The sequence below is a fragment of the Pristiophorus japonicus genome, unplaced genomic scaffold (genome assembly GCF_044704955.1).
Source record: "Pristiophorus japonicus isolate sPriJap1 unplaced genomic scaffold, sPriJap1.hap1 HAP1_SCAFFOLD_476, whole genome shotgun sequence".
Lineage (NCBI taxonomy): Eukaryota > Metazoa > Chordata > Chondrichthyes > Pristiophoridae > Pristiophorus > Pristiophorus japonicus.
Genome location: NW_027254381.1, coordinates 120,541 through 138,897, shown reverse-complemented (window position 1 = coordinate 138,897; position 18,357 = coordinate 120,541). Strand labels below are relative to the sequence as shown.

General features: G+C 44.9%; 1 protein-coding gene across 1 annotated transcript in view; it reads left to right on the top strand.

Moving 5' to 3' along the window:
* LOC139252673 (zinc finger protein 135-like) overlaps positions 1-16,621 on the top strand; it is a 38,285-nt gene extending 21,664 nt beyond the window's left edge. Inside the window, exons 5-6 of the mRNA XM_070873446.1 lie at positions 15,418-15,487; positions 15,573-16,621. Coding sequence (XP_070729547.1) covers positions 15,418-15,487; positions 15,573-16,251 — 749 coding nt within the window. The 3' untranslated portion in view covers positions 16,252-16,621. The remainder of the gene's footprint in view (positions 1-15,417; positions 15,488-15,572) is intronic.
* The last annotated feature ends 1,736 nt before the right edge of the window (positions 16,622-18,357 follow it).

Genomic DNA, 18,357 nt, shown 5'->3' with positions numbered 1-18,357 from the left:
TTGCCAACTGTTCCTTTTTTGGAACTTTTCTCCTTCATTTAACAAAGACCTGTCCTTATGTAGCACCTCACATGACCTCAGGGTGTCCCAAAGTGCTTTACAGCCAATGAAGTACAACAACACTGTTATCGAGAAAGATTTTCCCCTAGGGCAACGGCACCTGTAGCATAGATGTTAGAACGAAAAATGTAATTGTAGTATTAAATGCGTGTGTAAAATGTATAAAGATGGCTCCTTGTGGATTAGCAAAGTCCCAAGGGATTTCAGTCAGCAAAAAGAGGCTGCATTCTTAGTTACTGATAACTGCTGTTTTCTCACGCAGGGATACACATGAGCTCTGCAGATGTTCTTAATCATCGGGCTAATAGGCCACAGACGAGACGTCCCGGTCCATGTTAGAACAATACGACTCTGTAACAGGACTAAGATAAGGAGACTGCCCAAAGAGAGCACCCAAGGACAGTAAGATAAGGGAGGGGCCCAGACCATGTCACAAGATCATGAATAATCCTTAGAAACACATGAGACAATCACGCAGTCACATAATGGTTAGAGACCACATCTATTGGTCTATTTGAATCTACATGTAATCTATAATCAATATAATTGGATAGTGTCCGGCCGAAATGGGCTGATGTAACTGCAGTAAACTGTTGTAAAACATATAAAAATCCATGAAACCCTTTGTTCGGCGGAGAGAGGTACCTGGACCCACCAGTTGCTTCATCTCCCCGCCGGCGTAATAAACCGTTTTGATGTATGGACCGACCCTGAGTGACGAGTGATTTTTGGAAGGTACATTCGTGCTAACAACTCCAAAGTACATTTGAAGTGCATTCACTGTTGTAGTATAGGAAATGCAGCAGATGATCTGCACACAGCAAGCTGCCATGAACAGCAGTGGCCAGATAATCTGTTTGAATGATACTGGTTGAGAGCTGATGGGGCCTCGGTTGAACGACTCATCTGAAAGATGGCAACACTGACAGTGCAGCAATCCTGTGCTGTACCTGCCCTGGGAGTGTTTGATGGGGGAGTGTTTGATGGGACAGTGTAGAGGGAGCTTTACTCTGTATCTAACCTGTGCTGTACCTGACTGGAGAGTGTTTCAGACAGACACTTGGTGCTCAGAATACACTATTCCATGGCAGTGACATCCATCACCTCGATGAGAACAAAATTTAACCCAAAGATAAGAGAAACCCATCAGTTCCTCCCCTGGACACAGATCCGGAGGGACAGTGAGTGTCCCGAACATTGTTGTACAGTGTGTTCGATAGTTCCTCTCTGGGTCTGAGCCTTTGGGTGATGATTTGAATTTGATGCCCTCGAGTTACTGACTCACCGACTGGTGGAAATAGTTTTTCCTCATTTACCTGATCAAACTTTGAACGCCTCCCTCCGATCTCCAATTCCCCTTTGTTCTAATGAAAAGAGCCCCAGTTTCTCCAATCTCCCCTGATAACTAAAGCCTCTCTTCCCTGGTATCATCTCAGTGAATCTCTCTGCACCCTCTCCATGGCCTCGACATCCTTCCTGGTGTAAGATCCCCAAAACCTGACACAATATTCGAACTGCAGCCTAACCAATGATTTGTGCAGGTTTACATGCCCTCTGCCCTTTTGTACTCCACACCCCTATTTATAAAACCTAGGACCATGTGCTGTTTAACCACTTTACCAACTTGTCCTCCTACTTTTAAAGATTGTCTAACTGAAACCCTTGTAGGTTTTAGAAATATTAACATTGCATGGCTAAAACACAGACATAAACTGACTGATATAATGTGCATCATGGGAGAGAGAAGTTGAGTCTGAGTTCGAAACTCAAACAATCAATTCACTGCAGACAGGTCACCATGGCAAGACATCATAAGAACATAAGAACATAAGAATTAGGAACAGGAGTCGGCCATCTAGCCCCTTGAGCCTGCTCCGCCATTCAACAAGATCATGGCTGATCTGGCCGTGGACTCAGCTCCACTTACCCGCCTGCTCCCCGTAACCCTTAATTCCCTTATTGGTTAAAAATCTATCTATCTGTGACTTGAATACATTCAATGAGCTAGCCTCAACTGCTTCCTTGGGCAGAGAATTCCACAGATTCACAATCCTCTGGGAGAAGAAATTCCTTCTCAACTCTGTTTTAAATTGGTTCCCCCGTATTTTGAGGCTGTGCCCCGTAGTTCTAGTCTCCCCGACCAGTGGAAACAACCTCTCTGCCTCTATCTTGTCTATCCCTTTCATTATTTTAAATGTTTCTAAAAGATCACCCTTCATCCTTCTGAACTCCAACAAGTAAAGACCCAGTCTACTCAATCTATCATCATAAGGTAACCCTCTTATCTCCGGAATCAGCCGAGTGAATCGTCTCTGTACCCACTCCAAAGCTAGTATATCCTTCCTTAAGTAAGGTGACCAAAACTGCACGCAGTACTCCAGGTGTGGCCTCACCAATACCCTGTACAGCTGCAGCAGGACCTCCCTGCTTTTGTACTCCATCCCTCTCGCAATGAAGGCCAACATTCCATTCGCCTTCCTGAATACCTGCTGCACCTGCAAACTAACTTTGGGATTCATGCACAAGGACCCCCAGGTCCCTCTGCACCGCCGCATGTTGTAATTTCTCCCCATTCAAATAATAGTCCCTTTTACTGTTTTTTTTTTCCAAGGTGGATGACCTCACATTTTCCAACATTGTATTCCATCTGCCAAACCTTAGCCCATTCGCTTAACCTATCTAAATCTCTTTGCAGCCTCTCTCTGTCCTCTACACAACCTGCTTTCCCACTAATCTTTGTGTCATCTGCAAATTTTGTTACACTACACTCTGTCCCCTCTTCCAGGTCATCTATGTATATTGTAAACAGTTGTGGTCCCAGCACCGATCCCTGTGGCACACCACTAACCACCGATTTTCAATCCGAAAAGGACCCATTTATCCCAACTCTCTGCTTTCTGTTAGCCAGCCAATTCTCGATCCATGCTAATACATTTCCTCTGACTCCGCATACCTTTATCTTCTGCAGTAACCTTTTGTGTGGCACCTTATCGAATGCCTTTTGGAAATCCAAATACACCACATCCATCGGTTCACCTCTATCCACCATTCATTCACTGAACCCACTGTTGCAATCTGTAATCAGATCAGGGGAAAGAACAGGGTTTGTCTGTTAGTAACCACAATGTAAACTTAAACCAGAGTGAGTAACACAATAGATTAGATTATAACATGTTTTGTTTATACCTATAATTGTGAAACTATAATAACAACTAACAGCAGGCAGGGGAGTTTAGGGATAATGAGAAAATTACTGAATAAAAGTAACTGCTGGGAACCAGGGAAAGTGTCCTTGTAAATCACAGATTCGAGAAATTCCAGCTGTCTTTTCCTCGCTTCCTGACAAAACCCAGCTGGGAAGACAAAGAAGAGTCCGGTGCCAGAGGTGGATCAGTGCAGGGTATAAAAGTGAGGGGAGACTGATGTAAGGGGGCAGTCGGGACTGGAGACACCGGAGATCAATCTCAGGGCATCCAGCGGGCTGACCTGGTGTCAGTTACTATGGACACGCGGGACTTGCATCTTTACTCTGATGTGGTAGAACACAGAGAATCTGGTCAAATTATAGTTCTTAAGATATTAAAGTTGCTGATAATCATTGAATATATTTAAGGTGGAGATAGACAGAGTTTTGAAAGATCAGGGAGTGAAGGGTTATGGGGAGCGGGCAGGGAAGTGGAGTTGAGGCCAGGATCAGATCAGCCATGATCTTATTGAATGGCAGAGCAGACTCGAGGGGCCAGATGGCCCACTCCTGCTCCTATTTCTTGTGTTCTAACACTAGACCCTTGATCCTTAATAAGACAAGGAATTAGCTAGAATCTTACAACCCTAAATCTCTCTGCTCCTCTACTCTATTGAAAGTTTTACCATTTAATGTACATTTCCTCCCATTTTCTTCCTCTCAAAATCTATCGCAGCACATTTCTCTGCATTAAATTTCATTTCACATCAACCTGCCCCAATTACTAACCTGTGTATTGACAATGAAGGCACTTAAAGTCCTCTTCACAGTTGGCCATGGGCCCTTTTTGGCGTTCCCTGGAGATTTTGATCATGTGCCCCATATACCCAAGCCCAGATCATTTCTCTGTGGTGGGCGGCACTGTGACAGAATAGCCTAACTCCCAGGCCTTAACCATAACCCCTGAACCCAATCCTAGTTCTCAGACCTTAACAATAAACGCTAAAACTAGTCCCAAACCTTAACAGAGAATCCAATTTACCAAAAAGAAGAAACCAGAACAGAAAGAATCATACTCTTAATTAAAATAATTTAAAACAATGAAAATAACTAATCTGAACTCCAGACCCTAACTCTCAGAAACCTAAACCTAAAACTTGCAACCTTTAAATCTATACTCCAGCCCTAAAACCTAACCCGAACTCCAAACCCTAACCCTCATAAACCTAAACCTAAAACTTGTAAACACAGACCCAGCCCCAAAACCAAACCCTAACCCAGGACCCTAACCCCACTAAAATCTAACCCCAACATAAAACATAACAGTCCAGACCCCAACCCCAAAACCCCAACCCTAACTCTGGATCCTAAACCCCGAAAACCTGAACAGCCCACCCCACAGCTCGCAAACCCAATCCTAACCCCAGACCCGAGACCCCCAAGACTGAACCCTAATCTAAAACATATTAATGCAGACCCTAACCCCAAGACCTAACTCTAAATGCCCCTAAATCAACCCCCAGCCCTTCTCTCCTCCTCCTCAAGGAAACAGGAACTAAACAGAAATGTGTGTAAAACAGAGACCTAAACTGCCCTCCCCCCGAGCAGACCAGGAAACCGAAGGGTGTACAACAATCGGGGACAACAGATGACGTAGGGAACCAAACTGAAATTAAAACAAAACACTGGATTGAACGAAGATGATAATAACAAAAACATCACAGAATTAACCCACAAACTATAACATAACCAAAAAAAGTACAAAACAAAAAAACAAAAAATTTTTATTAAAAAAAAAAATAATTTATTAAAATCAAAAATTTACAGGAAGTAAGGGGAAAATGGGGTAAAAGACTTAAAAGAAACAAACTGTCAGTAAATCAAAACATTAGACCCCCACAAAAAACCCCAAACCCAAACCAGGACATTCAACCAGGTGAGTCATCACACAAACACAAACACAACAAAAAGGGGGCAGAGCTCCACATTTATACCTAACAAACAGAGAGGACCACTGAGCACACAGAGACAACACCAGGAGTATAAACAAGAACCATAACACCAAACAAAGCACACAATTAACACCTCATCCCAGCCCTTCTCGTTCCGACTGACCTGGTGGAAGGTAGGGAGCTCTAAACCCTCCATAATCTCTCACTGTAAGGTTATCGATCTGATACCCTCTGACCCTTGAACCCCCCCCCCGACCCACTTGCTTTTCCTGGGTCTCTGATGAAGCCCCAGAAAGGGTGAAACATTAGGCCTATAGACTACAATCAGCAACCTAGACGATAGATCGTGAAGTGAATATAAATCCCACCCCCCACCTTACTTTTCTCCCCCCACCCTTAGAAGACTTCTTCCTCACTCTCTCCACACTTTCAACCCACCGTGCTGGTCTTTTTCTTTTAAAAAAGCCTATGTCTCATTTCCCTTCGTTCTTAACAAAAAATGTTCTCCGTACCAGCTCTAATTGTACTGCTATTTAGAACTAGTAGGATAAGTGTTTGCTGCGGGACTGTGATTTCTCTGCTCCCCTCCCCCACCCTACCCAATACTATTGCCATCGAACCGCTACGTGAACACACATCTCGAGTGTCACCTCGAGTCTCATTGCCGAGAGCATGCAGAAATCAAGCGTAGGCAGCAGAAGGAACGTGCAGCAAACCAGTCCCACCTGTGACAGAGACTGCAATTCTCTTATTGGAATGTTCATCATAGGCAGTCCTTCGGAATTGAGGAAGACTTGCTTCCACTCTTAAAATGAGTCCTTAGGTGGCTGAACAGTCCAATACGAGAACCACAGTACCTGTCACAGGTGGGAGAGATAGTCGTTGAGAGAAAGGGTGGGTGGGACAAATTTGCCGCACGCTCTTTCCTCTGCCTGCGCTTGATTTCTGCTTGCTCTCGGCGACGAGACTCGAGGTGCTCAGTGCCCTCCCGGATGCACTTCCTCCACTTAGGGCAATCTTTGGCCAGGGACTCCCAGGTGTCGGTGGGGATGTTGCACTTTATCAGGATGTCCTTGTAACGTTTCCTCTGCCCAACTTTGGCTTGTTTGCCGTGAAGGAGTTCCGAGTAGAGCGCTTGCTTTGGGAGTCTCATGTCGGGCATGCGGACAATGTGGCCTGCCCAGTGGAACTGATCAAATGTGGTGAGTGCTTTGATGTTGGCCTGGTCAAGGACGCTAACGTTGGTGCATCTGTCCTCCCAGGGGATTTGTAGGATTTTGCGGATCCTCGACTATTCAGTCAGCTGAGAATTCACTTTTAGAGTGGAAGCAAATCTTCCTCGATTCCCAGGGACTACCTATGATGATGACACACACAAGATTTATGAAAGTAAATTTAAAAACAATCAAAGGAAAAAGTGCTTCCTAAATTCTCCCTCCCCCCCCCCTCCACACGATCCTCCAACGTGGCAAGGACCCTGATCAACCCGCTAAGACTATAAAAGGACATAACCCCCCTTCCCCATCCTACAACTGAATTACTCATTAAAACAATCCTCACCCAAAAACAGACTGTTAAAATAAATCAAAAAATAACGAATAACATTTAAAATCTTAAAAATAAAAATCAGCACATCAAAGTACATAAATCAATCTTCCTGAAAGAAGGTAATAGCGACTTAAAATCAACCACCTTCAAAATCCGGAAACCAATCCCTTCCCCGGGAACAAGAAGACCTCCGCTCCAACCCGCCTCCTCGGCCGCATGTTAAAACCAGCCCGAGGCTTTTAATCATCTCTAGGCCCAAAAATAACTAAAAATGAATTGACCTGACCACTCGATCCCTAAAAGCCACAAAAATTAAAGAGTCCACAACCCCACACAATCTAACCGAGACCCCCCACACACAACCTAACCGAGACCCCCCCCACACAACCTAACCATGACCCTCCCCACACACAACCTAACCGAGACCCCCCCCACACACAACCTAACCGTGACCCCCCCACACACAACCTAACCGTGACCCTCTCCCCCCCCCCACACACATAACCTAACCGAGACCTCGCAGCAAGATACAATTGCACAAAAACAAAAATATTTTATTTTTCAAAAATATAAAATCGGAGATCCCAGCAAAACAAACGGAGGTCATCATCATCATCGGCAGTCCCTCGGAATCGAGGAAGACTTGTTCCACTCTAAAAGTGATTTCTCAGATGACTGAACATTCCAGTACGAGAACCAGACTCTCACAGGTGGGACAGAGAGTCGTTGAGGTAAAAGATGGGTGGGACTGGTTTGCCACACGCTCGTTCCACTGCCTGCGCTTGATTTCTGCTTGCTCTCGGCGATGAGACTCGTGGTGCTCAGCACCCTCCAGGATACACTTCCTCCACTTAGGGCGTTCGTTGGCCAGGGACTACCAGATGTCAGAGGGAATGTTGCACTTTATCAGGGAAGCTTTGAGGGTATTCTTGTAACGTTTCCTCTGCCCACCTTTGGCTCGTTTGCCATGAAGGAGCTCCGAGTAAAGCGCTTGCTTTGGGAGTCTTGTGTCTGGCATGCGGACAATGTGGCCTGCCCAGCGGAGCTGGTCGAGTGTGGTCAGTGCTTTGATGCTGGGGATGTTAGCCTGGTCGAGGACGCTAACGTTGGTGCATCTGTCCTCCCAGGGGATTTGTAGGATCTTGGGGAGACATCATTGGTGGTATTTCTCCAGCGATTTGAGGTGTCTACTGTACATGGTCCATGTCTCTGAGCCATACAGGAGGGCGGCTATTACTATAGCCCTGTAGACCATGAGTTTGGTGGTAGGTTTGAGGGCCTGGTCTTCAAACACTCTTTTCCTCAGCCACCGCTCGCTCCAACCCCATTAAATAAACAATGGACTCGCTCTCCACAACCAAAAAACTTTAGCAAACCCACCAAATCCCCCCCCGCCCTCCCCACCCATGTAACCAAAACTTAATCCACAAATTCACAAATTTTTAAATGAATAAAATGGGAAGACACAGACTCAGGGACACGCGGCTCCATGCTTGTGACCAATCAGCATTCTGCCCAACAGCAGCAACAAGGCTCCGTTTCCAATAGGCAGGTTCCACAGGATCCTTGAACAGCTTAAACAATAACAATAATTCCACAATTAATATCCCTAACTTAAAACACTGGTAATAATATTAATAAATCCAAATAATACAATTGGCTTACTTACAATTAATAAGTTACCTAACTCCACAAATATCAATTGAATACATAGTAAGGAACTAACATCCTAACGAATAACCAATTTTAATTGACAAACCCAACCCACCCCCCCCCAAAAAAAATAACCCTTTCTAACCCAACACCTCCCAAAGAGGGACTTTATATAAATACAATCCAATCTTCATCAATGTAATCTCTTGGTTAATCTCAATTTACCATCAATTTAATTATTAATAAAACACTTCCATAAAAGTTCCAAAAGGAACATTACCCCACTGTGCCAAACAACAAAGGCCCTAACCCTCGAAATCGAATGGTACACCAGTATCCAGAATAAAATTAGAACAAGGCGTCAGTGTCCAGAACGACACACAAAGCCACAGCATCTCTGATACAGCAAATAATGGACAGGAGAAAACCCAAACAACTAAAAAGAGGAAGCTAGAACAGAATATTACCTATATTAACCCCACCCCAGATTTAATCTATATACAGAGCATTGCTTCAGTGTCCAGAACGACACACAAAGCACAGTGGTCCAGACACAATAAACAGGGGGCATCAGAGAATTCAATTTACCAAAAAAGAAACTAGAACCTAAAGGATCATAATCTTAATCAAATTAATTCAAAATAATGAAAATAACTAAAGAGGATAAATGAAGGAACAAGGGCAAGAAAGCCTGAGTAGTAAACTCAAGAAAGCGTGAGCCGATCAAAAGTCGCAGTAAGGAATGCAAAATTCCAAAGGGGCGATACCCCACTGCCCGAAACACCAACAACAAGCTCAAAAAACACTAACAGATTTGTCAAGTACAATTTTCCCTTCATAAATCCGTGTTGATTCTGCCCAATCCTGTTATTACTTCCGAAGTGCACTGTTACCACGTGCTTAATAATCGATTCTAGCATTTTCTCTACCACTGATTTCATGACTACCAGTACCGCACGGCTTAGATACAGAATAAATCTCACTCCATCCTATCCCAAGCACTACCAGGGTTGATACAGAGTAAACCACAGTCTACAATATCCCAGGGCACGTCCAGCATGGGTCAGATACAGAGCAATCCCCACCCACTGACTGCTTAACCAGAAGGCAATGCAGCTCAGCAAGAACAGGGGTGACGGGTGAGCTTGACTTGTTGCGAGTTAGGGAATGGGCAGCCGAGTTTTGGATCAACTCTAGTTTATGTAGGGTAGAATGTGGGAGGAGTGCGTTGGAATAGTCATGTCCAGAGGTAACAAAGGCATGGATGAGGGCTTCAGCAGTGGATGAGCTGAGGCAATAGTGTGGACGGGCGATGTTCCAGAAGTGGAAATAAGCAATCTTCGTTATGCTACAGATATATGGTCACAAACTTATTTCAAGGTCAAGTATAACACCAAGGTTGCGAACAGTCTGGTTCAGCATCAGACAGAAGTTTGGGAGAGGGATGGAGTCAGTGGCTAGGGAACGGAGATTGTGACAATGGCAATTACAAATATTGGAATATTTCACAGGCTAGCACATGCAAAATGTGCGGATGAGTTCTTTAAATTAAATCGGTTCCAAAATGGCTTAACTGATACAGAAATAACGGATTTCAAACCTTATGCAAGATAGTTCAATAAAGGGGTTGTTCAAAGGATTGCAGCTGAGTGTAAAGTGAGACACTGCAGTCAAGTCTACTGCAACCACAAGTCATGTACTCAAACGGAACAATTTTGAGGTTTGATATGATAGAAGGCGAACTAGGTGAGAAGTGATATAAGTTAGAGTAAGAAAAAGCCCTAAACTGGAACAGTGGGTAACAGAACATCAACTAGTCTCCTCTGATTATGGAGAAATGACCCTGTGGTCATCCCCCTGCAAAACAGATACACTGCTTTGAGTACTGTTGGGGAGGATGACTCATCAGGGGAGGGCAGCAGCAGCCAAGTTCATGGCACCGTAGGTAGCTCTGCTGCAAAGGAGGGCAGGAAAAAGATTGGGAGCGCGATAGTGATAGGGGATTCGATGGTGAGGGGAATAGATAGGCGTTTCTGCGGACGCAACCGAGACTCCAAGATGGTATGTTGCCTCCCTGGTGCAAGGGTCAAGGATGTCTCGGAGCGGGTGCAGGACATTCTGAAATGGGAGGGAGAACAGCCAGTTGTCGTGGTGCACATTGGTACCAACGACATAGGTAAAAAAAAGGGATGAGGTCCTACGAAAAGAATTTAAGGAGCTAGGAGCTAAATTAAAAAGTAGGACCTCAAAAGTAGTAATCTCGGGGTTGCTACCAGTGCCACGTGCTAATCAGAGTAGGAATCGCAGGATAGCGCAGATGAATACATGGCTTGAGCAGTGGTGCAGCAGGGAGGGATTCAAATTCTTGGGGCATTGGAACCGGTTCTGGGGGAGGTGGGACCAGTACAAACCGGACGGTCTGCACCTGGGCAGGACCGGAACCAATGTCCTAGGGGGAATGTTTGCTAGTGCTGTTGGGGAGGAGTTAAACTAATATTGCAGGGGGATGGGAACCTATGCAGGGAGACAGAGGGAGACAAAAATGAGGCAAAAGCAAAAGACAGAAAGGAGATGAGGAAAAGTGGAGGGCAGAGAAACCCAAGGCAAAGAACAAAAAGGGCCACTGTACAGCAAAATTCTAAAAGGACAAAGGGTGTTAAAAAGCAAGCCTGAAGGCTTTGTGTCTTAATGCAAGGAGTATCCGCAATAAGGTGGATGAATTAACTGTGCAAATAGATGTTAACAAATATGATGTGATTGGGATTACGGAGACGTGGCTCCAGGATGATCAGGGCTGGGAACTCAACATCCAGGGGTATTCAACATTCAGGAAGGATAGAATAAAAGGAAAAGGAGGTGGGGTAGCATTGCTGGTTAAAGAGGAGATTAATGCAATAGTTAGGAAAACATTAGCTTGGATGATGTGATATCTATATGGGTAGAGCTGCAGAACATTAAAGGGCAAAAATCGTTAGTGGGAGTTGTGTACAGACCTCCAAACAGTAGTAGTGATGTTGGAGAGGGCATCAAACAGGAAATTAGGAGTGCATGCAATAATGGTGCAGCAGTTATAATGGATGACTTTAATATGCACATAGATTGGGCCAGCCAAACTGGAAGCAATACGGTGGAGGAGGATTTCCTGGAGTGCACAAGGGATAGTTTTCTAGACCAATATGTCGAGGAACCAACTAGGGGGGAGGCCATCTTAGACTGGGTGTTGTGTAATGAGAGAGGATTAATTAGCAATCTCATTGTGCGAGGCCCCTTGGGGAAGAGTGACCATAATATGGTGGAATTCTGCATTAGGATGGAGAATGAAACAGTTAATTCAGAGACCATGGTCCAGAACTTAAAGAAGGGTAACTTTGAAGGTATGAGGCATGAATTGGCTAAGATAGATTGGCTAATGATACTTAAGGGGTTGACTGTGGATGGGCAATGGCAGACATTTAGAGACCGCATGGATGAATTACAACAATTGTACATTCCTGTCTGGCGTAAAAATAAAAAAGGGAAGGTGGCTCAACCGTGGCTATCTAGGGAAATCAGGGATAGTATTAAAGCCAAGGAAATGGCATACAAATTGGCCAGAAATAGTAGCGAACCTGGGGACTGGGAGAAATTTAGAACTCAGCAGAGGAGGGCAAAGGGTTTGATTAGGGCAGCGAAAATGGAGTACGAGAAGAAGCTTGCAGGGAACATTAAGGCGGATTGCAAAAGTTTCTATAGGTATGTAAAGAGAAAAAGGTTAGTAAAGACAAATGTAGGTCCCCTGCAGTCAGAATCAGGGGAAGTCATAACGGGGAACAAAGAAATGGCAGACCAATTGAACAAGTACTTTGGTTCAGTATTCACTAAGGAGGACACAAACAATCTTCCGGATATAAAAGTGGTCAGAGGGTCTAGTAAGGAGGAGGAACTGAGGGAAATCTTTATTAGTCGGGAAATTGTGTTGGGGAAATTGATGGGATTGAAGGCCGATAAATCCCCAGGGCCTGATGGACTGCATCCCAGAGTACTTAAGGAGGTGGCCTTGGAAATAGCGGATGCATTGACAGTCATTTTCCAACATTCCATTGACTCTGGATCAGTTCCTATCGAGTGGAGGGTAGCCAATGTAACCCTACTTTTTAAAAAAGGAGGGAGAGAGAAAGCAGGGAATTATAGACCGGTCAGCCTGACCTCAGTAGTAGGTAAAATGATGGAATCAATTATTAAGGATGTCATAGCAGCGCATTTGGAAAATGGTGACATGATAGGTCCAAGTCAGCATGGATTTGTAAAAGGGAGATCATGCTTGACAAATCTTCTGTAATTTTTTGAGGATGTTTCCAATAAAGTGGACAAAGGAGCACCAGTTGATGTGGTATATTTGGACTTTCAGAAGGCTTTCGACAAGGTCCCACACAGGAGATTAATGTGCAAAGTTAAAGCACATGGGATTGGGGGTAGTGTGCTGACGTGGATTGAGAACTGGTTGTCAGACAGAAAGCAAAGAGTAGGAGTAAATGGGTACTTTTCGGAATGGCAGGCAGTGACTAGTGGGGTACCGCAGGGTTCTGTGCTGGGGCCCCAGTTGTTTACATTGTACATTAATGATTTAGACGAGGGGATTAAATGTAGTATCTCCAAATTTGCAGATGACACTAAGTTGGGTGGCAGTGTGAGCTGCGAGGAGGATGCTATGAGGCTGCAGAGTGACTTGGATAGGTTAGGTGAGTGGGCAAATGCATGGCAGATGAAGTATAATGTGATAAATGTGAGGTTATCCACTTTGGTGGTAAAAACAGAGAGACAGACTATTATCTGAATGGTGACAGATTAGGAAAAGGGAAGGTGCAACGAGACCTGGGTGTCATGGTACATCAGTCATTGAAGGTTGGCATGCAGGTACAGCAGGCGGTTAAGAAAGCAAATGGCATGTTGGCCTTCATAGCGAGGGGATTTGAGTACAGGGGCAGGGAGGTGTTGCTACAGTTGTACAGGGCCTTGGTGAGGCCACACCTGGAGTATTGTGTACAGTTTTGGTCTCCTAACTTGAGGAAGGACATTCTTGCTATTGAGGGAGTGCAGCGAAGATTCACCAGACTGATTCCCGGGATGGTGGGACTGACCTATCAAGAAAGACTGGATCAACTGGGCTTGTATTCACTGGAGTTCAGAAGAGTGAGAGGGGACCTCATAGAAACGTTTAAAATTCTGACGGGTTTGGACAGGTTGGATGCAGGAAGAATGTTCCCAATGTTGGGGAAGTCCAGAACCAGGGGTCACAGTCTAAGGATAAGGGGTAAGCCATTTAGGACCGAGATAAGGAGAAACTTCTTCACCCAGAGAGTGGTGAACCTGTGGAATTCTCTACCACAGAAAGTAGTTGAGGCCAATTCACTAAATATATTCAAAAGGGAGTTAGATGAAGTCCTTACTACTCGGGGGATCAAGGGGTATGGCGTGAAAGCAGGAAGGGGGTACTGAAGTTTCATGTTCAGCCATGAACTAATTGAATGGCGGTGCAGGCTAGAAGGGCTGAATGGCTTGCTCCTGCACCTATTTTCTATGTTTCTATGTTTCTAAATCAAATATTCGACACACTGTGTTTGAAACAAAGCTGATTTATTCAATATTTATGTCGGATATTTATCTCCAGCCCACATATACGGGTTATTGAGATCATCAGAAACAAAGTCTTACTGCCAGAATGAACATGGGTCAGTGACCAATGCAATCCCAGTAAATCATATTCCATTCAATAACATGGGCTTCCAATGGCGGTAAGTTTACCCAGCATTCTTCGCGGGGTGAATGTGCCTCACCCAGACTACAGGAGCTCAGTGCGCAGGCGCTGGCCCTGGCTGGGTTTGGAGCATGCGCGGTGCCTGTAATGGCGGAGGAAACATGTTTCGGACAGGCGCCTCAGAGTTGTGTTTTTCAGCGGGACGGAGCGGAGTAATGGACCAGCGGGGAGCCGGGGCGACTTCATAAATAACCGGTGCCCGCCGCAAATCCGGAATAAGAACCGAAATATCGCCGGTTGCAGTTTCGGGGCTTTCTCCCGGTCACAGGCCCAGGCTAACGGCGGCCATGTTTGTGCAGGAAAGCAGGTTCAGCGATCCGTCATCTTGGTTTAATGAGTAGCAAGGCGCATGCGTGGCCATCTTGGTGCAGGAACAAAGTGAGGGATGTCAATGTCTGGAACAGAACCCAGCCAGAGTCAGCACCTTCAGGGAAGGAGAGGGAGGGGAACCAGTGAGTGTAGACCTGAACCCAGCCAGAGTCAGCACCTTCAAGGGAGGGGAACCAGTGAGTGCAGAACTGAACCTAATCAGAGTCAGCACCCTCAGGAGAGGAGAGATGAAAGAACGAGTGAGTGCAGAACCGAACACAGGGGAGGAGAGGGGAGCCAGTGAGTGTGGAACTGACCCCAGCCAGAATCACCACACTCGGGGGAGAGGAACCAGTGAGTGTAGAACTGAATTCAGCCAGAGTCTACTTCTTTTGGAGAAGGAAGTGTACCAGTGAGTGTAGACCTGAACCCAGCCAGTATCTGTACATTCTGGGGAGGAGGGGGATGGAGAACCAGTGAGTGTAGACCTAAACCCAGCCTGAATTGGTGGTGAAAACTGTGTGTGCAGGAGAAACTGTCCAGAAATGTGCGATGGTTTGGATTTCAGCACAGCAGGAGGAACAATGTGTGGGACAGGGATTTACAGCTTTGGAAGAACGAGAGAGGAAAAAATGTTCCATGGAAACTAGATGTGTCTATTCTGAATTTCTGTCTTGTACTGACAGTGATGAGTTTTTTTATCTCCTTTTACAGCGTATTAGGAGGTGAGATTTTCAGACAAGAAGCACAAACCAAACATCGCATCAAGATCTGACAGGGGCAGTTGATTCATCAGGAGCTGAATATCATCGGTCTTTGAAAGTGGAAGGAGAAATGTTTGTCTGTTCTGTCTGTGGGAAAAGATTTCAATTATCATCCTGACTGAAAAGGTACCGAGACACACACACCCAAGTGAGTGTTCCAGTGCACTGACTGTGGAAAGAGCTCTAACCAGTTACACAGCCTGAAAAAACATCGCACCATTCAAAGCGCAGAGAAACTGTAAATGTGTTGTGTGAGTGGGCGAGGCTTCAACTGATTGTCCAACCATGGATAGTCACAAGGATACCTGCACCACGGAGAAACCGTGGAAATGTGATGACTGTGGGAAGATATTCAGATCACCATCTGAGCTGGAAATGCATCGACGCTGTCACACTGGGGAGAGGCCGTTCACCTGCTCTGAGTGTGGGAAGGGATTCACTCAGTCATCCAACCTGCTGACACACCGACGAGTTCACACTGGGGAGAGGCCTTTCACCTGCTCTGAGTGTGGGAAGGCATTCACTGAGTCATCCAGCCAGCTGACGCACCGGCGAATTCACACTGGGGAGAGGCCATTCACCTGTTCTGAGTGTGGGAAGGGATTCACTGCATCATCCGACCTGCTGAAACACCAACGTGTTCACACTGGGGAGAGACCGTTCACCTGCTCTCAGTGTGGGAAGCGATTCACTGAGCAATCCAACCTACTGAAACACCAGCGAGTTCACACTGGGGAGAGGCCATTCGCCTGCTCAGAGTGTGGGAAAGGATTCACTCAGTCATCCACCCTGCTGAAACACCAGCGAGTTCACACTGGGGAGAGGCCATTCACCTGTTCTGAATGTGGGAACGGATTCACTCAATCATCCACACTGCTGACACACCAGCGAGTTCACACTGGGGAGAGGCCATTCACCTGCTCAGTGTGTGGGAAGGGATTCACTGAGTCATCCACCCTGCTGAGACACCAGCGACTTCACAAGTGACTACAGGGATGGGATTCTGCTGTTATTGCTGCTTTTCATCACATCCCGACTGAACCATGTTCATGTATCATTAAGTTGTTGAGGCCAATTCACTAAATATATTCAAAAAGGAGTTAGATGTAGTCCTTACTACTAGGGGGATCAAGGGGTATGGCGTGAAAGCAGGAATGGGGTACTGAAGTTGTATGTTCAGCCATTAACTCATTGAATGGCAGTGCAGGCTAGAAGCGCCGAATAGCCTACTCCTGCACCTATTTTCTATGTTTCATTCTGACATTTGGGGTTTATTTCTGCCGATGTTAATAACCCTATAACTGGGCTGGACTTTAATATTCTGGATATATTGCTGATTGTGTTCTTGGGGCTGCAGTGTCCACTTAAGAAATGCTGTGTGTTAGCTTTCGCCTTAATTCAGCAACTCTCAATAGAAATTTAGTTTTCAATTAAATTATGAACTTTTACTTTAATTCTAAATTGATCTTTGGTACAAAATCTACAATAGTGTGTCAAAGTTTCCACTAAATAAAATCTCCAATTAAAAAGAGCTTGCTGACAATTCTTACTGACTTGCACATTACACACAGTGGTCCCTCCATTATCCACCAGAAAGAAGGGGAATGGGAATTGGTGGGGAATCAGTGTCCCTAAATGTTGCCCCTCCCGTCTGGTGTAGCAATCCCCTCGGCATGGGAATAGAGACAAGTCCAGACCAAAACTGTGCGCAGTACTCCAGGTGTGGTCTTACCAACGCCCTGTACAGTTGTAGCAGGACTTCCCTACTTTTATACTCCACCCCACTTGCAATAAAGGCCAGCATTCCATTTGCCTTCCTGATTACTTGCTGTACCTGCATGCTAACTTTTTGAGTTTCATATACAAGAACCTCCAGATCCCTCTGTACTACAGCATTTTGTAATTGTCCCCATTTAAATAATTATTTGCTTTTTTATTTTTTCTACCAACAGGGATAACCTGACATTTTACCACATTATAGTCCATCTGCCAGATTTTTGCCCACTCACAGAGCCTATCTATGTCACCTTGTAGATTCTTTACGTCCTCCTCACAACCTATCTTTGTATCATCAGCAAATTTGACTATGTTACACTCAGCCCCTTCAGCCAAGTTATTTATATTAGTTGTAAATAGTTGAGTCCCCAGCACTGATCCCTGCGGCACCCCACTAGTTACAGTTTGCCAAGCTGAAAATGATCCATTTATCCTGACTCTCTGTTAGTTTTCTGTTAGTTTGCCAATCCTCTATCCATGCTGATATATTACCCCCCAACCCCGTGAACTCTTAGTTTGTGAAGTAACCTTTTGTGTGGCACCATATGGAATGCTTTCTGGAAATCCAAATATATGACATCAACTGGTTCTCCTTTATCCACTTTGCTTGTTACATTCTCAAATAATTCCAGGAAATTTGTCAAACATGATTTCCCTTTCATGAAACCATGCTGACTCTGCTTGACTGCAATATGATTTGCTAAATGTCCTGCTACTACTTCCTTAATGATGGACTCCAGTATTTTCCGAATGACAGATGGTAGGCTAACTGGTCTATAGTTTCCTGCTTTCTGTCTCCCTCGTTTCTTAATTAGGGATGTTACATTTGCAGTTTTCCAGTCCGCTGGAATCTCTCCAGAATTCAGAGAATTTTGGTAGATTACAACCGATGCATCCACTATCTCTGCAGCCAGTTCTTTAAAGACCCTAGGATGCATATCATCATGTCCAGGAGACTTGTCCACCTTTAGTCCCATTAGTTTGATTAGTACTTCATCTCTAGTGACAGTGACTGTTTTAAGTTACCTCCTCCCCCGCATTAGCTCCTTGATTATCAACTGTTGGGATGTTTTTAATATCCTCTACCGTGAAGACCGATACAAAATATTTGTTCAAAGTCTCTGCCATTTCCGTGTTTCCCGTTATTAATTCTCCAGTCTCATCTTCTAAGGGACCAATGTTTATTTTAGCAACTCGTTTCCATTTTATATTCCTGTAGAAGCTCTTACTGTTTGTTTTTATATTTCTTGTTAGTTTGCTCTCATCTGCTATCTTCTCTGTCTTTATCATTTTTTAGTCGTCCTTTGCTGGTTTCTA